This window comes from Syngnathus acus, chromosome 1 (assembly GCF_901709675.1).
Source record: "Syngnathus acus chromosome 1, fSynAcu1.2, whole genome shotgun sequence".
Lineage (NCBI taxonomy): Eukaryota > Metazoa > Chordata > Actinopteri > Syngnathiformes > Syngnathidae > Syngnathus > Syngnathus acus.
In genome coordinates, this window is record NC_051087.1 from 4956268 (window position 1) to 4978620 (window position 22353).

The 22353-nt window shown below is 40.8% G+C and overlaps 4 protein-coding genes across 6 annotated transcripts; all 4 read left to right on the plus strand.

The window, feature by feature from the left end:
- The first annotated feature begins 1 nt into the window (after window position 1).
- pld6 (phospholipase D family, member 6) lies at window positions 2-4194 on the plus strand. Of its 2 annotated transcripts, XM_037257361.1 has the most exons (4): window positions 2-504; window positions 611-785; window positions 1013-1242; window positions 3347-4194. In XM_037257361.1, the coding sequence occupies exons 2-4, from the start codon at window positions 616-618 to the stop codon at window positions 3586-3588; spliced, it is 642 nt and encodes a 213-aa protein (XP_037113256.1). In that variant the 5' UTR covers window positions 2-504; window positions 611-615; the 3' UTR covers window positions 3589-4194. The 2 variants fall into 2 exon arrangements, with proteins under 2 accessions (XP_037113256.1, XP_037113250.1); XM_037257355.1 differs by having other exon boundaries at window positions 2-785.
- Window positions 4195-4858: 664 nt separating this feature from the next.
- On the plus strand, window positions 4859-11033 carry rab3da (RAB3D, member RAS oncogene family, a). The gene is made up of 5 exons (XM_037258357.1): window positions 4859-5001; window positions 6776-7009; window positions 9661-9779; window positions 9860-9984; window positions 10390-11033. The coding sequence occupies exons 2-5, from the start codon at window positions 6776-6778 to the stop codon at window positions 10575-10577; spliced, it is 666 nt and encodes a 221-aa protein (XP_037114252.1). The 5' UTR covers window positions 4859-5001; the 3' UTR covers window positions 10578-11033.
- Window positions 10719-15280, plus strand: LOC119126855 (tetraspanin-1-like). Of its 2 annotated transcripts, XM_037258344.1 has the most exons (9): window positions 10719-10851; window positions 11440-11512; window positions 13249-13324; window positions 13431-13646; window positions 13831-13905; window positions 13979-14086; window positions 14164-14316; window positions 14390-14482; window positions 14599-15280. In XM_037258344.1, the coding sequence occupies exons 3-9, from the start codon at window positions 13268-13270 to the stop codon at window positions 14650-14652; spliced, it is 756 nt and encodes a 251-aa protein (XP_037114239.1). In that variant the 5' UTR covers window positions 10719-10851; window positions 11440-11512; window positions 13249-13267; the 3' UTR covers window positions 14653-15280. The 2 variants fall into 2 exon arrangements, with proteins under 2 accessions (XP_037114239.1, XP_037114229.1); XM_037258334.1 differs by lacking the exon at window positions 10719-10851 and having other exon boundaries at window positions 11366-11512.
- Window positions 15281-17203: 1923 nt separating this feature from the next.
- On the plus strand, window positions 17204-18472 carry dand5 (DAN domain family, member 5). Its single transcript, XM_037249568.1, has 2 exons — window positions 17204-17665; window positions 18111-18472. Exons 1-2 carry the CDS (start codon window positions 17204-17206, stop codon window positions 18390-18392), a joined length of 744 nt encoding a protein of 247 aa, XP_037105463.1. The 3' UTR covers window positions 18393-18472.
- Window positions 18473-22353: the final 3881 nt, after the last annotated feature.

Below are 22353 nucleotides of genomic sequence, written 5' to 3' on the forward strand. Positions count from 1 at the left end.
TCACACATACGTCCGTCTCGTCAGTTAGCCCCGCGTGATGACGTCAGTGACTACAGGTTTGCCAAACTACATCATCGCTTGGATTTGGTAAACACGGACGTTTTATCGTGTTAATTTACGTAGAACAAAGAATAAATAATATATAGCTTTGATTCGAGTAAATTTACAAAGAATAAATCATATATTTCTTTGATATTTCTGTGGCAAAAGTCATGAACAAAGGTGAGCCGAAGTAAACACGATACCTAGCTAAAACACGTTGCCCATCTCTAAATGTCCAATTCATTTAATTAGAAAATATCTTTGCTAACTTTTTCCAAACATGGCTAGTATCAAATACTGGTATGATCTGATGAGGAGACATCAATTTCTTCCCCAAAATATTGATCTCAAATTGAAAAAAATCAAATCAATTACGAAACCAAGAGTGGGCACATGGTTGTGCATCACGGTCACATTTTGCTGGGCCAGGTCATCAATTGAGCAGGTAAAAAAAATGGAAATGTGAAAAAATTTGTACATTTTAGGCATTCGGTATTCATGTATGACAACAACACACACACACGAATAATTCAAGACATCATTTTGAACTGGCATTGTGTTGTCACAGCAGTGATGTGGACAGTGAAGGTGGTGGGTCTGGGAATTGTGGCCTTCTCCCTCAGTGTGGAACTGCTGTGGAAGCTCCTGCGGCGCCTTCAGGCTCCGCCGACTCTGAACGAGGTCCTCTTCTTTCCCTCAAAAATGGTCTGCATGGAGCACATCTTCTCTCCCTCTTCCCCCAAGTGAGTGACTTTGCGTCGAGCATAACGAAGCCGCTGTGACTCACAACAGTGCGAGAGCGATCTTTGTGTTCTGCGTACTTTTTGTATTAATCAACACGTTTGCAGGCACAAGAACATCTTTTCAGCCAGCACAACGTCCTTGAGGAATAGAAGTGGCGATAGTCAAATGTTTGAAAGAAATCTGTCCTCAACTGAGTATTGTAATAGTTGATTTTATGTCCTTTCAGCTCCTGTCACTGCCCGTTGCCTCATGGTGTAGAGACGTCCTTCACCCGTCTTCTCCGCATCATCCTGTCAGCGTCCTCCTCTCTGGACTTGTGTTTGTTTTCTTTTTCCAACATGGAATTGAGTAGGGCCGTTCTGTACATGTACAAACAAAAGATAACTATCAGAGTCCTTGTGGACAAGACCTACTCCATCATGACTGGCTCCCAGGTTGGAGCCCTCCGCAGGGGAGGTGAGTGTTTTTTAATTGAACATTTGCATTGTGTCCTTGTTACAAACAGTAATGTTTTCTATCGTTGGAAAAAAATATTAAAATTAACAAATAATTTTGACTGTTTAATTAACTCCATTGTTGTCTTATCCGTAGATAGATTCTTTTATATTGTTATTATAAATTGTATATCTTTTTTTTCTTCGATCCATTTATTTTAAGCAGTTTGAATCGATTTTAATCCCATTTTCAATCAATCACGACTTTTCTAATCTGTTTGCTTAGTTAAAAAAAAATGCAGTTTATGTTTAAGCTCAAGATGTCTTGTGACATTTGCTGTCGTTTCGCATGAATTACGATATTACTCCAAATTTTACGATTTTTTTTGTGGCGCGGGGGTCATTCAAGTTGAAATAACTGAATTAAAATGAAACACACTAGGGGGTGATTTTGTGGAGCTCCTGGCAGAGTCTGCCGGAAATGACTCAGGAAGATGCTCACTCGGTTCTTGGACTAGCGGCATCGATGCCAAGAAGTCTCTCCCGTGTAGTTGTTGGGCGTTGAATGGAGGGATGACAGCAGATGTCTGACCTAATGGACTCTCGCTCCGTGAAAGGCTTTGTGTGCTCCGTCTCCCTCTCGCTAGCTCCCTTTCTCTTTCAGCCTTCCGCATTTGCTAAATTGCCGCTGCTGTGTATTGTTAAGTAAGGATTAAGTAAGTAAGAAATTGGCAACGTGGATGGCAGATTTCATTAGGCCAAGTGTTTGCGAGTGTGCGTGCTTGTGAGGATGTCGAGCACTTCAATTCAGCCGTTGTGTCTTGTCTTTGTCTTGCATGCTGCTTTCGTGCTTTAAGTTGCTGAATCAGTGGCAGGAGAGCATACGGTGCGAACCCATCAATACCTTTCTGCTCTTCTGGAAACCTCCAGGAACTAAGTAGAGCATTCATTTTTTTCATTTTAGATTTAAGTAACAATATGGTTGACTTTAATGCAAATAAAATTGATCTGATTATTCGATCAACAAGAAATACCGATTCTACAAAAATCAACGGCACTCAATTTCAGGATAAAGTCAAATGACTGATTCAAGTGGCTTCAAGTGGGGGAAAAAAGAATTTTTTCCCAATATCTTGACTGCAGTTTTGTAAAGGTTTCGTCACGGCACAAGTGAGAGTGGATATTTAAAGCGCCTCTTCAGGTTCAAGTAGCAGCTTGTCGAGACAAGGGCCTGCTGCCGTTTCCGATGTGATCTTAATTTTTTCTGATGAATCACAGAATTAAATTCAACATTTAGAGGAGGGAAACCATTCAGGGTAGTTCCGAAACAATCATGAACACACTTCTACACAAGGAAATCAGTCATTGGCGCCGGCCATATGTAATAGTCACATGCCAATATATACATTGAAGTGAATGCAATATAATCACAATGGCACTCTATAAATCCCCTCACACACGCATCGTCATGCCTTTTAGTGAATCGGCCTGATCTGAGCAGAGCTGCTGTTGGCCTTCATCCAGCCAGCGTAATAAATAGTTGCATTTCAGCCCCTCTCAAGCCAGACAAGTGAGCCAGCCACATGCACCGTCTGGCAACGCGGCCAGACTCGTTGGAGACGTCCCGCGAGCCGGCATTTTACCTGATTGCTTTTCCCGCAATGCACTCTTGTGGCGGGCGGTATTTTGCTTTTCTTTTTCTGAGGTCAGAGGTTGCGATTTACATTTTCATAGACACGTCGAGCACTATACGACGTGTTTAATTCCTTAATCACCGAGCCAGGTTGTGAAGTCCTTTTTGCCTCCCTCTCTAATTCATCATGTTCCAACTACACATTTTACATTGAGTTGGCATTCCAAATGCTGCACAGAACAAGACTTCAGTTTTTATTCTCACGCCAAGTGAAAAATACGCCGTGTATGTTTATTCAGATGGGCCCTCAAACCGCACCTTTGTACTCCTGGATGCGAAGTCCCGGCCAAATGTATTCTGTATGTTGTAGGATCAATACGGCCATTTCACTTTCTTTTTCCGACTTTGTTCTACCTGATTGTTTCTCGAGCACACCAGTTCATCCATAATGCATTGAAATGCTGTCATTCCTCACTCTCCTCCTCCTCCTCAGGGATCTGCGTGCGCAACGTGGGCCGCTATGTGCACATGCATCACAAGTTTGCTGTGGTGGACGGCCGACGCCTCGTCACAGGCTCCCTCAACTGGACGCTAGCGGCGGTGCAGCGCAACGCAGAGAACGTCCTGGTCACCGAGGAGCCGCGTCTGGTCCAACCCTTCGTCGAAGAGTTTTGTAGGTTGTGGGCGGACAGCGACCCAGCTCGGAATAGACCTCTAATGATTAGCACTGTGTGATAGTCAGAAAAAAAAAGGCAGTTTTGTGTTGAATTCCTAATAAGAGTTAAATGGGACACATATTGACATAGCATCACAAAGCGTGAAAAGCATTTAAATTCGCAACATTTCAATTTTTTCTTCATATTCTTAATAATAAGCGTGTTTTCAAAGTTTTGTACTTTTGTAATTTGTGATTACATTTTTAGAAGATACGTGGATGACAACAAAAGTTAAGTAAAGTCCAATTTTCACTTTTTCATTGGAAAAAATTGTTACTTTGCCTCAGGGTAGTTACGAAAATGTTCTCTCTAGTGTGGCCAAAGGGTGTCAGAAATGAATGGACCCTCACTTTTTGTTTTCTTTGATAAAATGTTTTAGGTACCACGTCTTTTTGGATCTTAGTCCCCATTTTATTTGTTTTAAACATTTTAGCTTTGCGGCGGTTCACGTTATTTTTGTGTATCACCAAAGCTTGGGTTTGATTTTGTGTTGTAACAGCTGCGTTTTCAGAGAATTGTTGTTGGAATCATTTCAAAATGACTTATTAAGACTGTGTTTATGTTTACTGTGTTTTATGGGCAGTCTCAGAACCAATTAAATCCAAATTGTTTTTCAGCATGTCAACTATTCTGCTCCACAGCTGTCGTTTTTGTTTTCCTCTTCTTGCTCAATTTGGATTCCCAAGAAGCAGCAATAGCGGATCATAGAAGTGTTATCAGCACTCAACAACACAATCCATTGAACATCATCTTTTTTGGAAATACTTCAAATGCATGCATGACTGCTTGCTGCAGTCTTTTAAGATCTTTGCTCGGGTTATGTGTGCTAAATGACAATGTCAAACATAAGGAATCAGCTGCCGCCTTACGTAAGGGACCGATTTAACAAAGCAGGTCATGAGTTGATATGCGCAACTCCTGCGCAATTTACGCCCAAACCGGTTTGGGTGCACTAAGGAGACCGATGCCGGAAACTTATTTGAGTCCAGTTTCAAAATAAAGACGTGACAATTTACATGTTGGCAGAGCCGTTTTAAGGAGAATGGATACAAGAGAATAAGTATCTAATTCTGTAAATTAGCGTTCATAAAAAACATTCCTCAATTTTATGAACACTTTAGTATGAAAAGACAGATTGTCGCTGTCTCTTTGTTGAAACTATTGTAATACTTTAAGGTTTCATTCATCACAATAAAAGACCGAGTGGTGTTGCATATCACTTTAATATATCGCTCTCGTTTTACAACCATTTCATCCAACATCAGTTTTGGTCTTACTTCGACAGACAAGACCGGAAGTACTCCGTCTTTACGACCGCGGACTTGACCACGTCGTAAAGTGGACGTCCTGGCCAGGAGCGGCATACACACTGATCCCCCCAGCTGGAGGTCGAGAACGATCGCGTGGGACGGAGGGAGCAAACTCAGCCAAGGTACCGACGGCGTGCTCAATAAAATGAAAAAATAAACACAACCAAAAAATAGTTTGTTAAACATTAAAACTGCTGTTGCATGTGAATTTACCAACTCAAAATGCGCGTAATTGCAACAATCGTCAACAAGTGTCATGTCCCCCATGTGTCCTGCAGGCTTGTCACCTTGCACACACGAACGCACACACTTATCATGTCAACATTGCATTATCTTAATCTTTACAAAATCAAGGCCTGCAGGCCCGATCCAGCCCATCACGTCATTATATGGAGCCTGTAAAAACCTTGAAATTTCCTTGCAAAACTAGTCATACAAATGCCAACAACTCACACAAAGGATACGGTAATTTGGTACAAGCAATGAACATGCCACACGCCTAGTCCGTAAACAAACACAGAGCAGCGCAGCTTCTGACTGACTGGCAGTTTAAAAAAAGCTAGCGTGGTACAAACACAACTTCCTGTAAACATTTACACCAGGCACTTAAATCAGATAGAGCCAAATCAATTAAAAACGCTGTAATTAGTGTTTTTAAAGCATAAGCATTCCAACATCTGCTTAATTTTAAATGTCATTATATCTCGTTTAAACAAAACGAGATATTTTTTTGTTTTGTTTTTTTGACTGTGCCCAATGTAAACCTAACCATGAACTAAAAGCGAGTTACAGACGGAATACAAGTTTGACACCCCTGATCTTAATCCTTAACATGTATGTGTTTTGTATGTGTTGCTGAGCAAGACCTTCTTTATATTGGTGGGAGTGGTAATGCTGATCAGGTCCCCAGAGAGAACGAGAGAGGGAGGGAGGGAGGAAGGTGGGTGGACGTGAGGACGAATGCACGCTTCAGCATCCTGATGATGCTGGAAGACGTTGAATGGCTGAAGATGAATGAGTGGGTGATGATGGATGAGACGCGCAGGGCTCAGAATCGACCGGCGCCATAAGCTTGGAGGCCGCGTTGAGAAATGACCAACAAGAGTCTCGGGTGACGGATAAAGAGGGATGGAGGGAGTAGCGGGTGGGCGGGGCACAGCCAGGCCGTGATTCATGGCCGTGCTGTGACAAGGCAAGATGGAGTGTCTTTAAAGCAACACTTCCATTTACCATTTACTCAGCTATTACCCGGGGGATGGCTTTCTGACGGGTGAGCGTTAACTTGAATTGCCGAGCAGCTGAGATCCTTTACTGTGACATGGCGGGCCTTTTCACACTCTCTTGGTCGGGATCACAGCTTCCAAGCACAAGGAGATGCCAGTCAAACGCCATATTTATTCTGTTTAAGTTTTTTGTCCCAACAGACAAGTTATCGGCTTGAGGAATTTGTATATTAATTTTATTTGTATAGTGGCAAAGTTGAGATATCAGAACTTTTGATATGGAGTAAGTTAAGGGCCAGCACACTATTAAATATTAGAACTAAGCAATTTTGCAACTAACTAACTAACTGGCTGTAAATAAATAAATAAATAAATAAATATGGATGTAGAGAAAAAAACAAAGTTTACAGACTAACTATATTTTTTCTCCAAAATTGCAGCCTCTGCGATTTAAAAAGTACAAACTACTACATGTTGATTTCAATTTGAATTTGATTCATTGTATAAATATTCTGGCAACAATGCACCAGAACTAGACAAGTTCGAGTGATTCATGAACAGTCAATTTTGTACCAACCCAAACGTCTGCTTAAATCTGAAGCCGACTTTCAAAATGACAAGGAGCCCAACTCAAGCAAAAAAAAATGACTGCATAACTCTCCCGCTTTTACAGATGCCGTCAGCCAGAGATTCGGGGCCGGGCCACGAGGAGAGGGACGCGGCCGACCAGAACTTTGACTACATGTTCAAGCTGCTAATCATCGGCAACAGCAGCGTAGGAAAGACGTCCTTCCTGTTCCGCTACACGGACGACTCGTTCACGTCAGCCTTTGTCAGCACGGTGGGCATCGACTTTAAAGTCAAGACTATCTACAGGAATGACAAGCGTATCAAGCTGCAGATCTGGGTGAGCCGCGTATGACGATGTTCACGTGATGTAAAAACTGTATTATGGAGCTTTTCTTCTGAAACACAGCAAAAAAAACATTCCCAAAAAGTTTTATCGCTTCCAACGCTAAAATGTTGCTTCTCTCTTCGGCTGACAGAGAGAATTTTGATCTGGGCTGAAGCCAAAAACTAAACAGTGGCAGACAGTGGCTCCTTGCACATTCTATTCTGATACATTTGCTCTCACAAGGTGCTGAGTGTGAAAACTCAATGTCTACCCTGAACACCAAAAAGAGAGTTGTGCAAAAAAAAAAATCAACAAATTTGAACCTTAGCGCCTACAAGGCAGGTGGCTAACCACTTGATCTCCATACGGTATGTACACGTTTATGATATAAATAAGTTGTAAATCAAAACCGCACTTTTCATTACACGTTCATGAATTATTTTAAGAATGAATTTAATGTTGTTTTTGCTGTTCTGGAAAGCTACTTAAGTTGCTAAAATGGCTGCACACAGAACACTTAGTGTTATTTATGTATGTTTATTGGTCTTTACACTTGCTAATCTTTGTGTTCACACCCCTGGAGCTTGACTCAAGTTATGATCTCTGTATGAATATTTAAAAAAACCTGAAGCAACATCGTGTAGATTCAACGCCGCACTCCCAAATGAACTGTGAAGACGAGCAGCGGCAATTCACGCTGTTGGCAATGAAATGCAATAAAAATATATTACTAAAGACAAAATATGATTCATTTAGGGATATAAAAGCAAAAAGCATAATGTAGATTTTTCTCAAAACCAGTTTTTCTTTCGAAACGAGATTTTGATCAACTTTTACCACAAATTGTGGGCTATATTTAAAAATAAACTCCTTGCATGGCCGTTGAGAAATCTCAAGCTAGATTGATAAAAAAATAGATCTCCTCAACAGTGAGCGAACTTCCTGTTTTTGTCCTACTTGTCGTTATTTGTCCAACAGATGAAAAATGGTACAACTTTTTAATTTTTTTATTTTTATTTTTTCAAGAAACAAAGTATGTTGACTCGTAAATATTTGAATTCCCACACAAACCTAAATGTCAGTTTCTCACCATTTTTTCCATTTTTAATATTAACCCATTCCTAAAATTTTACAACTTTTTCTTTTCATTCATTAAAAAAAAATCCATCAGTATTTTTTTTATGAATAAAGCAAAAGATGATTTATAAGACTCCAAAAAAGGTGTCATTTTGAAAAGAAAAAAAAAAAAGACAATCCAAGCCAATAATAAGCGGCGTCGAGTTCACATTGTTTCAACTGTGTCGAGGATAAAATAAATAACACCGCAGGAAAAACAGGTTGGATGGATAATAAATCAACAAAATTGTTTGAAAAAAAAAAAAAGTATAGCCTTTTAAATGCCAGTGCTGTAAATTGACTTAAGCCAATAAAAGGCGAGGTTAAAAGGTTCTCGCGTGCAGCCCGGAGGCTTGGAGACCATTGTGGCGCTCTTTCCCCCCTCCTCTCCTCACCCCAATTTGGCCTCGGCCCGGCCACCGTGCATGTAGCATCAAGTCATTTCTCACGCGGCGCCGTTAATGCTAGTTGATGTTTAACACGCTCCCCAGACAGTACACGATGAAATATGCATGCGTTTGAGCGGGTGGGGGCCAAGTGTGCTTACGATGCAGTCCGACACCCACCAGGACAAGACTCTGCTCACTCACGGCACTCCTGCGAGATGAAAGCAATACATCCTAACACACACACACACCTAAACCTCCCTCCCTCATTGGAATGTATTCTGCGAGTAAGCACTCTGCACACATCAGGAGCAATGATCAAATTCCGTTCCAATGGCTTCCACGGGACCGCTGAAAGCACTCGTTTTTGTTACATTCGGCGCGGCAACATTAGCATTAGTTTTCATAATGGAAGCGCATATTAAATTCATCTGTTTAAGTCTGCTGTGCCGCCACGTGAAGTGTTAGATGATGATTCAAGTTCCCCAGTAGACTACACATAAAGAAGACAAACAGTGCACCTTCACGACTTATTGTTGGGCTTTGGAAAAAAAACAACAACAGACTACCGTATATCCTCGTGGTGCAACACTCGTCTCGTGTTTGGAGGGATTTACTTATGTCCAAAAGTCAATCATTCACTTTTCTTTCTGGGGCTCGCCCAGGTTAGCATGTCGGTTTTTCCTTTTTGCCTGCCGACATCCTTTTTGAAATTTTCATTATTTAGATACTTGAGATAGTCAAACTATTGCTGCAGCTAACAATTACATTAATGATTGATAATCTGGCAATTATTTTTGGGGTTATTTATGAATCAGATTTAAAAAAAAGAATCATGTTTTAATTTCCCCTTTAAAGTAAAAGCAAATATTTTATTTTTATTCAACACAAACATAAAACATTATTTATAAGTTGAAATTCTGAGCATGTGTACAATTTTAAATTGAAAAAGGCATCTAAATGATTCATCAACGATAAAAAATAATTATCGATTAATTTGATAATCACTTTATTTATTAATCGAAAAATCTTTACTGTAGCCTACTATGTGCATATATTTTAAATTGAACCACAAAAACATGGTGCGATTGTCAAGGAAAATAGAAATGGTCACAATCCGCATCAGATGAGCTTTGCTTTCTCACTTCTTTGTGTTTCCAGGACACAGCGGGTCAAGAGCGCTACCGCACTATCACCACAGCTTACTACAGAGGAGCCATGGGCTTTCTTCTCATATACGACATCACAAGCCAGGAGTCTTTTGTGGCAGTGCAAGACTGGTAATCTCTTCCCGGTTCAGGTCATCAATGTCTTTTTGGTGCAGGTACAGCATTACATTATTCACGTTTTTTTTCCCCAGGGGAACGCAAATCAAAACGTACTCGTGGGAAAACGCCCAGGTGGTGCTGGTTGGCAATAAGTTGGACTTGGAGGAAGACAGGGCGGTCCCCACCCAAGATGCTCAGAAACTCGCTACAGAACTAGGTCAGTGCAGGAAAACATGCACACACGTCCTAAATTCTCTGAGGACAGCTTAATAACTGTCATTCTGTGGTCGATGTATAGTTGCACATTTTATTTGTATGTCTAGCAATCGGCTTGATGTGTCAAAACAAAAATTGTAACAATGCTTGTATGCTAATGACTGATTATGCTGATTACGTTGTGTCTTGGTGGTCGGACACTATTTTGAAAAAATGACATCAAGATCACTTTGATAGGTTAAAAAGTGACAAAGTTTGTAAATCAGGGACAATAACTTTCCTGCTCTCCAAAAAATAATGATTTTGCAACTTATGTACAAAAGTAGTAGAAGGGTACTGTTTCTAAATCCTAACTAGCTCAAATGCTAACAAGCGGCCATTTTGTATATACCTTTCCCCCCGGTAGGCTTTGAGTTCTTTGAGGCCAGCGCCAAAGAATGCATCAACGTGAAGCAAGTTTTTGACAAGCTTGTGGACGTCATCTGCGACAAGATGAACGACAACGTCAACAGTGACGCTTCTCTGTCGCCCGCTCACAAGGGAGCCGGCCTGAAGGACACGCCCCGCAGCATCCCGGGGGGCTGTGCATGCTGATCACTAAAACACACTTTGCTTGTCGACCTATACTTCTTCAATCGGGCCTTATTTGAATGTGACTGTTACACGAGAATACCAAAGAATTGCTGTGCAAACACGTGCCTTTTACCTTGCCACTTTTATTATTTATCACTTTTGTGTGTGTGGAAACAGGCACCTGTTGTCGCAGGCAAACACATGGACCAAACCTGAGAGCAGTGAGGATCGCAGTAGTTGTGTCATGCTACCCCCTTGTGGCTGCGTTAGGAAGTTGCATGACTGTGACGTCAAGGTACAAGGGTGGTGGGGGCTCATTACTGTTAGAATTGAGTGATTTTGTTTTTTTTACTGTAAATGGCAAAACAATATTTCTTTAACCATGTTTTTTTTCATCTGCCTTCAAATTGGAGAATTTAAAGGGTGCTTTGCAGCATGTTTGTTGTCATGTTTTGGAATAAAATACTTAATATCTTATTTAATTTGTATTTGTTCCACATTGTTGTTGTTTTTATGACCAAAATGAGGGTTTTTAGATTTTGCGTTCTCAAAAAAGTTGGCCCATCAGGGATAGTTAGATCTTGACCTCATTTCAATTTGTTATGGCGCATTTAGTTTACTGTGTTCATTTTATTGGCCTCCAATTTGAAGTGACCCAGTTGACGTACTCCAGATAAGAAATCTTTTATAGGTAGGTCAATATTTCTAATTTCACCGGGAATCAGCTGTAAATGCTTGCGGTTGTCGTAAATGTTGCCATGTCTGAAGGGACTTTGACCACCTTATCTGCCAAGCAAAAAAAAAAAAAAAAAAAAAGTCAGTCGTACAGGGCATGAAGTCCTTTCTCCTCCCCTATCTACATTATATGTGTGTGGTAAACCAGAGAGAAGATAAAACAAGTCACGGAAACGTTTTGCTGCACACACTCCTGATTGATCGACACAACTGCGGCACCGGTATGAACTCTGCTGTATTTTTTTTTATGTCACTGTATTGTCGAATAGTTGTCAGGCGGAGCTTAGAAACGGTATATTTTCTTAAAAATTCAGATATAACATGCGTTAATTGTTTAAACAGAAACATGCCACTTTGAGTTGGTATTACGTTGGCAAACTGTTAAATGAACTATGACAACAACTTCAAATGGAAAATAAGGATCCCATTCATTACAAACCTTACATTTTCTTTAAATTTTCTTTTAATTTATTTTAAACTTTCCCTTCATTTCAAATATAATATATTGTGAATTTGTGGACATATACGTCCTTATACTGTGCTTACTTCTTATTGGGCTATGATAAAATAGTTGCAACGCAATAGTATATAGGGAAAACTGTTATTTTCTGCGCTAAAATTTAGTCAAATTCACGATTGGATTAAAAATGGAACTGTATTTATTACAGAAATGATGAATGGCCTTCTGAAAATATGAATGAATGAATGTTTATACAAATTTGACTTTTTTTAATTGAACCACTGAAATAAATGATAGTAGTTAGAAATAGTGCTGGTTGATGCGTCAGAGAATTTCATGGCCATCCATAAAACCCATATAAATCCTCCTAAGCAATTATATTATTTTCAACAGTTGACTTACTTTAGTAGCATTGCATTTATAAACAAATTCAGCTTTGTTATATTATTCCAACTTTATTCTTGTAATGTTACAATCTAATTCTAAAAAAAACATTTTATGATTATTATGTATGACTTTATCTCATAATATTTCAACTTTATTCTTGTCACAATATTCTTTTCCTTTATTTTATAACTTTACTCTTCTCATATCATAATGCTTTTTTGATAACTGTCTAGTTTCAAAAAATCGATCTTTAAATTTCACTATAAAATACAACTTTTCATCATATTTATTAAAAATATTGTCCCACGATAATAAAAGTCCAAATATTAAGAATAAGGTATGCTCATAATTCAGAGCAGTTCTTTTCCCAGTTCCGCTACCTTCAAACGATTTAGGATGCTGACGACATGGAAAATATTTTACTGTTTCTTTGGGAACAAGTTTGCCAAGTAGGTGGCTGATGTCATTGCCAGTTAGAGCAGCCATAAAGACGGAAAAAAAGATAACTGTAAAATTCTTTACGCCGGGATCAGAGGTTAACAAAGTTGTGTAAGTTCAGAAACAAGGTGTGTTTTATAGCATCACTGTGCTGCCTGTGACGTGACAATGCCTCTCATTTGTCATTAATGATTATTTTATTGGATTTGTTATCAAAGGCCACTTGAATAAGTGGCGCCAGATCACAAGGGCTTTAACTTTTTATCAACTTTGATGAGAGCCTCCTTTATCTGGAAAGGAGTGGAAAAAAGACACGTAACACCACTATCTTACTTATTACAGAAACGGACATTTAAGCCTGCAAAACTTGCCAGGAGTGGAAGGGGAAGCCCGGGTTTGCTAATTTGTCTAGTTAATGTCTAACTAAAGCAAACGTGAGCAATGTCGATCGAGTTTTGTTCACTTCCTGTTGGACCAACAAACTTGTATGAAGGCAAAAAAAGTGTTATATTATTAACTTTTTTATCTTTAAAAATACCTGAAAAAATATCCTGGTGACATTTGACTTATTTTAAGGATAGTCACTCCATAGATTTAAAACTAACAACCTGTGCATCACCACTCACGGCTTTTATTTATGTGCTTGTTTGTTTTTTCTTCTTGTCTCAACAGTGTGAAAACATCCGCCAAGATGTGTTGCTCAAGTTTTCTCAAAATGATGATGTTCATCTTCAATGGTGCCATCTTTGTAAGTTGGTTCTCAGATCAATTTTAGGCCTTAGCTTGCAAACATCACATGAGCAAACTTGCTAATACGTCACGAGTGCCTCATGCTGCTTTTGCTGGATTTTCAGGTAGCAGGTGCTGCCGTCCTTGGAGTGGGCATTTGGGTAAAGGTGGACAGCAACTCCTTCATGGGACTCGTGGATGGCGTGGAGGAACTTCCGTCGGAGATTACCCAGGTGGCCAACGTGGGCTACCTACTGATCGGCGTGGGTTCCGTGCTGGCGGTTATCGGCTTCCTGGGTTGCTGCGGTGCCGTCAAGGAGAGCAAGTGCATGCTGCTGACGGTGAGTATCCGCAATTCAATTTGATTAATTAGGAATTGCTAAAAGGAAAAGTGATTCTCTACCAAATGTTCAAAACTTTAGGCGAGCATATTATTTTTGTTTTTGCTACTTTCTGGTTCATGGACGATAAAATTGAGATATAAAATTGTACCATTTTGACTTCATTTCCATTCTCCTCTTTCAGTTCTTCAGTATCGTGCTGATCATTTTCCTCATTGAGGTCGCCGCTGCGGTGGTGGTGCTTGTTTTCAAGGACTTTGTAAGTAAAGGCGACCCATTAACAAGCTTAAGGTGCTTGGAAGATGTTCTGAGAATTTGTTCACAATCCTCAGGCAGAAGATCTCTTTAACAGTCTCGAAACTGAAATCCACAAGAGCCTCGTTACCAACTACGGAGAAGACGAGACCTTGACGTCACTGTGGAATTCCACTATGGCGGGGGTAGGACCACTATTTTGACCGAAAAAGTATTTAGACATCATTATAAGACATGACTGATATTAATGCTGTCTTCACAGTTCCAGTGCTGTGGATACAAGAACTACACGGATTTCGACGGCTCCCCCTTCCAAGACATGAATGGAAACTTTTACCCACCACAGTGTTGCAACGGGACGTCAATCGGCGAAGCGTGCAGCCAGTTGTCGGCGCAAATCGCCGCAAACCTGCAGGTGCTTTGGCGACCACTCATTTGGTGAATTTTCTTCTCATTGGGTTGCTTGAACTTTGTCATCTCTCCATCAGTTGGTGGATGGCTGCCTCAACAAGCTGCTGCAGTTCATTGAGGCAAACACGCCCATCGTTGCAGGCGTGGCTCTCGGAATCGCCGCTCTTGAGGTATAAAGACACAAATACATATTCAAAACTATTTTGAAGAAGAATTCAATCTTTTTTTTTGTAAAAAAAAAAGAAAAAAGAAAAACTTCTCACACCATTGTTGATCTTATTTGCAGATTGCTGCCATGGTGGTTTCAATGGTTCTCTACAAGGATATTGGCAATAAATGATGATCACTTTTTATTTGATGAAAACAGATGATAATTATTTAGCTTGTGTGTTGTTTCCAATTAGTAAAGCTGGTTAGGCCAAAACTGACAAAAAAAAGCTAGCCTGTCCTTTCGGTTTGTGAGTGTCGGTGATTGACAGGGATTTATTTGTGTTTCAATGGCTGTCAGGAACTGCCATTGTGCACATGGATTCATTGATCCTGTAATATTAAAATAATCAAAAACAAACAAAAAAAATGCCATACATTGCCAATGTGCTAAATGTATTTTTTTATATTTAATCACTTTAAGAAATAAAAGAGAACTTTCTTTTTCAGTTTGCACATCGACTACGTTGACATGTTGTCAGTATTGTAAGGACAGAATTTGGGTTTCTGAAAGTTTCGGAATAACCCATTCAAATGCCTCAACGGACAGAATCTCCTGAATAAAACGGCGACGCACTTGAAACATTTGAAGATGCACAGCATGAAATGACAACAATACTCGCATATTGTTCTTTTTTTCTACCTTGTTACATTGTTGATAATTATTTTGAGCAATCTTTAATGTGCTCATTAATCGTCATGAATTATCATTACTACACGCCTACAATATGTAAAATCGTTAAAGCACTTTAAAACATGTAGTGTACGAGTCATGGGGTGTGTACTCATTTTATTGTCCTGATAAATCTTGTGGGTTTGAACGTTTCACAGTTTATCACATAAGCTCTTTCAATCAATGCACTTTTGTGGTTTTTGTAGCTCCTGTATTTCTTTTAAATCTCCTGACAGCTTGCAGCTTTTGGGAATGGTAGCATCAGCTGCTGGACATTTAAATCAAACTAGACAAACAACATTATGACTCCAAACACATTTTGGAGGAAAAAGAAATTAGTTGCATGAGCCATCCGTCACAGTGATGTCATTTTCAGTTGATAGCAAATGGCCGCCATTTGAGATGGAAAAAAAATGGGTGGATTTTGCTGCTAAATTCATATTCTACAAAATGCATTTACAAACATATGGGACTCTGATACTAAAAGAAGAAATACAATTAACAATACCTCTGAACTAAATGTAAAAAACTAGTAAAGCAATATGTATGAAGAAAAATATTGTACTGTATAAAAGAGCAAAAAATTACAGTTGGGTCAATTACAGTGTATGAATTATTCTTGTGTTTCTAAAATTTCAGTTTAGAGGAAAAAAGAGGGCCAAAATATGCTTCTCCTGACTCAATTGAATTGTTAAAGATATTTTTCAATTAATAACTCCTTAAACTGCACAATATTATCTTTGTAGCGCCATAATTTGATTGAACTCACTCATTGAAGCAAGACGATAATTGGAATCATGTGTTTGCAGTGCCCTCTAGTGGACACAGTGTTGTTAGCATTCTGACCTTCTTGCTTGCATGGATCGCATTGATGTATGGCAGGTTCTGGGAGGCCTGCAATGTCTTCTAACACCTGTAGACCTCCATGAGAAAGTTAAACAGTGCCACTGTTGGATCTTTGACGGTCCGGCGTGTGATCAGGTCACGGTGTGTGGACCACACTGAAGTGTAATGCAGTAATAATGATGGGAGCTCATTTCAGCACTTGTTCTTGCTGTTGTGGGAATCAGTGAGCAGGAGGTGACTTGACTGTCACATAAAGTCATTATGGCTTTACAGCCTTCAGCGCGTGAGAACGCCGGACGAGGCGTGACGCCGCACGTTAAGACCCTGATAGCTTAGTCCAATCAGCCTTCTCAGCTTTTACATTTACCTTTTGTACACTACGCTTAAAAAAATATATACATATATATATATGACGAAAAAATTCAGGAAAACCACAGATTTGTGAGATTTGTTTCTCATTATGAGAAACAAAAAATAATGAAACACTATGTTTGTGTAATAAAATCTAAATGGTATCATATTAAAATAATACGACATTTTTATCAAAGAAAACAGTTCAGTTGTATTGAACTTTTAATTACAGTACAGTTACTCATTCTTTTTTAACTTTGATGTATTTTCTATTTTTTTTATTTCTGTCTTCATTAATTATAGTCTTGTTTTCCTTCATCTAGGTGTAATGTTAATGTTCACACTGTGTATATAATGTTAGAGTGGCTTACCACAGTATTGCATAATACTTTATGGAATAAATCTGCCTTATTTCTTGAATGAACACGTATGCCTACTATGTCACTGTAATCTAATGTTGGCTGTAACAGAGGTACTTGCACAGGTAAGGAACTCATTTATCTTGCTATTTGCCATATATATGTTTTTCTTTTTTGTTTGTTATCCTGAAATTGCTGCCTGCCTTTTGAAGCTCGCTGTGACGTCTGCTGCTGTGTGGGAAATGTGACACCTTCTTTCCTTTCAAGTGCAGGTAAGAGCCACCATTGTGTATAAAAGCACTCCTTCCTTCACTTTACCGCAGCACTGACAGCAAGGTCACCATTTGGGTACCTTGGACCAAACCACCTCCCTAGAATTTTTTATCTCTACCATTTTGCATTTAGTTTTATTCAAATTGAATATATATTTTTTGTTAATTAATTATTTTATCATCATGATGTTGCAGATGATCATCGTGGTATTTTTCTCTACTTGGGCGACGTCTTTCCCATTCCCTCGCAACACTTTGGAGCACACCCGAAAAGTGTCAAAAGTTGACTTTGAGTCATCCGGTGCTGGACCCGGCGAGCCTGTCCGTGGCCTAGTGAGGGTGCTCCAGCTGGACCCACGCACTCTGACCCGATCCAGGCTTTTTGGAAGGACAGGCCAGACCCGGAGCGCCAGACCGCCCTTCCCCGCCTTCCTGTCCCACGGGCGGCCCGGACCGGCCCTCAAGGCTGCTGAGAGCCCGCTGCGCCACCTTCAGCCTGAAAGACCAGTTGAGACGGAGCACAAGAAGAGACAAGGCCTGCACATGTGGCAGAGGGCCGTCGATAAAGGAGACAAGATGCCCGTGTCTTTGCCCGCCAATCTTAAGGATGCCAAACAGACGTGCGCTGCTGTTCATTTCATCCAGGTAACATCCACCACACACAATTTGATCTTCTTTCTCACAGGATATAATGAAAGTAGAAATTGTTTAGTGGATAGGACAGCTGCCTCACACTTCTTGAATTCTGGGTTTGAATCTCTATATACTACCTGTCACTTAAAGTGAACATAAAAGGTAACCATATTGTTAAAACGTCAAAACTAGAATCCTTATTGTTTCCAGAAAGTGAGTCTTTCCACACAATTCAACTTTGTAATAACTTTTTTTTTCTGTAGCATCAAAAATGTGAAAACATCTGGAAAAAAAGAGCACCGCTGCCCCCTACTGTCGTCAATGTGCATTTACGCCACATTAATCACAAGGATATTATTTTTTTCCATTTGTTCTGTTCTTGGCTTATTGTTTTGACTTGGTGTAGCTATATTGCCAAATATTAATACTGCCTTAAATCTGTGTGCCTGCCAACCAGCGAGTGACAGCAGAGGGCTGCAGCACAGTGAGCATCCACAATAAGCTGTGTTTCGGCCAGTGCAGCTCCCTGTTCGTCCCAGTCGAGGTGGACCCGGCCAGCAAGGGGTTCCGCCAGCGCGCTCCCTGCTCCCGATGTGGCCCTTCCAAGGCCCGCGCCGTCACTGTGCCCCTGCAGTGCGGCGCTGAGGTCCGCCAGCGGCGAGTGATGCTGGTGGAGGAGTGCAAGTGCGAGACGGGCCGTGAGGAGAAGAACCCAGAGGAGCCTTCACCACATTTGTGAGTGCTTTACAGCAGAATTGAGGAGATGGTGCAATTTGGAGTCATCATTATTCTCAATGTCATCTCACCTCCATTATACGGAAAAAAATATTCTAATTGGGATACTATTAATTATGCAACATCTGCAGCATCAGATGAAATGTTTTTTGAAAGTCCCCCGCCAGGTAGGGTTGTTTTGTACAAAATCCCGATAATTATTTAAATCCCCCCAAAATTTTATTTTGGTGAAATAAATACCCCAAAAAATTTAAACATGTTTAAAAATATGTTTTTCTAATCGACTGAAGTCTGAACGTGTTGTTCAGAAGGCTAACGATGCTTATTCAAGCTAAACACTTTCCAGACAGTCCACAACGGACATGTGTCTACGTTAAGACGACCTTTGACGTTTCCAGAGGGAAATATTGTGATCCATTAAAAACAAAAAAAGAGATTGTTCCACCCGCTCTTTGCCTCTTCTTTTCCTGCCAACTCTGAATTAAAAATGCAATTTAGTTTGTATGCAAAGCTCTAGTGAGAACATAAAGAGGGTTTGTTGTTGTAACTCCCCCTCCCCTCCCCTTCCCTCTTTCAACATCTCCACTCCTGCATGCAAGTTCTCAGCTCCTATGTTTTATTAAAAAGCCTCATTCTGCACACTTTTAGCACATCGCACTTCCAAGTGAGAGCAAGGCCTGGGTACTTAGCAGTAAGCAAACATAATTGTTTCAGCATGCTCCCCTTGAATTATGTATAGGAAGCACCTCTTCTCATGGCCAATCCTCCTTTCAATGGAGTTGTGGGAATTTGAGCATCATTCACCACAGATGCGCTCCAAACCGGAGGGTGCGCTTGATTATGTGCTCCCATAAAACCTATTATTCATTTATAGCCTGGCACCTGGGCTTGGTAAAGTGAACTCATCCCGCACATGGACTCCCAGAGGAGCGTCAAAAGAAGGGGGCTCTTTACGTCGCCTTGGCACACCGTCCCAATGCCTGCTTAGGCGGCCATTTGCATTCACGCGGGGCTCTCGGCAAAAGTGAAAGCGCTCATTTGCGCTGCGGGTGGTGAGGGCGGGGGGCATTGAGTTACCCCAGATTGCATTAGCATGTGATTAGCATTTTGGGTTGATGGCTATATTTTTCAAGATTGATGGGACAAATATTTGCTCAGGTCTTAAAGAGGAGGAATTAGGTGCCACTTGTTTTGAACTCAAGGCTCGTTTTTTTTTTTAAATTCCCCACAGTCAACTTTACACAGAAAAATCATCTCGTCGTTCCTTTTGTCTCTCGATCCAAAAAAAGAGAGAGAGAGGGAGCTTGTTGGTGGAACAAACAAGGTGCAAACAAGAAAGCGCACCACTTAGCGCGACAGATGTCAGGCCTTTTTTCGCAGAGCACTCCTGCGTCATTAAGGACGGCCTGGTTCCCATGGCGAAGGGGAACGCAAGGAACGAAAAAATGAGGAGGGGGGCCCGGTGCCAAGTCCGCCGCCTCGGGGATCAGATCAGCGTCACAGGGTGCTAAGTGGCCTAGTTAGCGCTTTAAAACAGCACAACGAAGCTGCCTGCTCTGAGCGCCTTTTAACTGTCACACATGCAACTTGCTGGGAGGAGTGTGTTGTGTGTGTGTGTGTGTGTGGGGGGGGGGGGGGGGGGGGCACTGCATCAAGGCGGAGCGAGGTCACACCATGATGAAGATAGTGAGGCCTATAACTTCAATTAGTCAGCTTTAGATTAGGTTCCCTTGATTCAAGGGTTATTTTTTTAAATATAAACTATTATTTGAGATATGGGTATTTTAAGGTACTGACTTGATCACACAACTAAATAAACTTGTAAGACATCAACGTACTCAGTCATATATTCTTTATCATCTGCGAGGAGCACATTTGTTTATCCGACCTATACTGCCCCCAAGTGGCCACGTTTGGCATACCAGAAGGAACAGCAAAATGGCTATTCAACTAATGCAATTAATGATTTGTGATTTCATTCTTTTTTATTTGATATCATAAACTCCTGTTCTTATAAAGCACATAAAGTTTTTTTTCAACAAAACATTTTTGTGGTGTGCTGGGGGAATTTAGAATAAATTTGAAATATACCTCACGAAGGCGCATGTCACTGATGGAGAAGTGGAAGACTTCTTTCATCCACTAGGGGACTCTATTGCTTCTATTTCGGCCCAGTAGTCCGGACCAGATTTAGGAGATTAACCCTTGGATATGGCACGAGGAAGTGAAAGTAAACAGGGGTCCAGCTTGCACTCAGTCAAGGAATTGTAACGATGGAGCAGCAATAATATTAACGTCATGTTCAGCCATTCGCCACTCGCCAGACGCCATCTTGTCACCTACATTCCCCCAGTGGTGCTTTAGTGCTGGAGGTGTCAGGTTCTGGCCGTCAGGGTGTCTGGACCACGGCTAAGTTCTGCCTCCCCACTGATGCGGTGCTACATGCCCAGTGTGTGGTGCGAGTCTGGACCAGCTGGCCAGAGTTGACTTTGCTGGCAAAGGTACCCTGGACGAAGCCAGCCAGCCTTTCTGTCTGGATGCCAGCCAGCCCGCCAGCCCACCAGGCTGCCTGTTGGCTACGGAGCATGACGCAGTTAGGTGAGACCTGGTGATCTGGACCACATCAAAGTTTGTCATTGGTGATGTCCTTCTTTGCTTTGACCACAACTACCAGGTTAAAAAAAATTGTGTGATTCTTTTGCCACATATTAGGAAAAAAGGTTTTTAGTAAAGTGTCATATGTAAAATTTACAAGCTGGGGAAATGTTTTTTTATAGCACCATTCAGGCCTCATTTCTCCAGTTGCTCTTTAACTGTTATTTGGTAAAGCATTCCATTTTTTTATTTAAAAAAAAACAACAATATATACTAATGCAGCTGTGAAAATACTGCATTTGATCACATTTGCGACTAGTTCTAAAATCAATATTGTCTTTTAATATTGCTCACAACTTCTCATAAGGAAAGGCACTTGTGACACATGCCCCGCCCACTGTTAATTCTCACTTCCTGTTTTTTTTTTTTTTCCTCGCAACCTGTATATATCAGGCAGGCAAGCATTGTAGGCCTCATGCCTGGCTTGATTGTTTGTCAGGTTCTGTTGTCACCCAGTGTCTAAAATGGTGACCAATTCCTTCAAAAAACCTGTAGCTTAAGCCAAATTGCCAAACCTCACTTTATGTAACTGGATTTCCCATCTCTGCACTAGCTCCTTTGTCTTGCTGAGGCAGAATTAGCTTTTCGACGGCTAAATAGACAATGAGCAGAATGATATCAGCTTCTTATAGCCAGATATGGGCTTGTGTTTTGCAGACACCCGCCGTCAATCAGCAGCCCAAAAGCTACACACAGACGCCCATGCATCAATTTCGGATATATAACGGCCGAGATAACCCCCAGAGGTCGCCTTGTGGAAATTTAAAAGTTGGAAATGGAAAGATTGGGAGCACCGGACTTCTAGCGAGGAGGCCGACCCTTCAGCCGAGTGGGGCACCTCCTTTTCGGAATAGGCGGCGGAGGGAGTACCCCATAAGTGGACTTCAGGAGAAATGTAAGTTAAAATAACTCTACAGATTTCAATTGTGTTTGGATGTTTTAGTGACTTATGCGAGAAAACAGACAGACGTGACAGAAACGGCATTTTAGCTGCAGGGGTTGCTCATTTCTTGCTCTTTTAAGTCAGCCATGGAAAGGCAAGTTGTTTAATGATGTTTACAGATGTTGAGCTATTCACATTGTGAGGTTGGTTGCTCCATTATTTTTGTACAATGATTTTTAATGGACAAAAACTCAAGTGACTCCCACCAAGACATGGAGAGGGGCACCCAAATTCCTCCTCAAAAGTAGGCCTTTGAGATTCCATTAGTGTTAGGTCTAAGGCTTCACTTAAATTATCCCAACATTTAGTTATTTCAATATTTCTCCGAAATGAATGGATAAAATGGAAAAAAGTGTTTTCATATCCA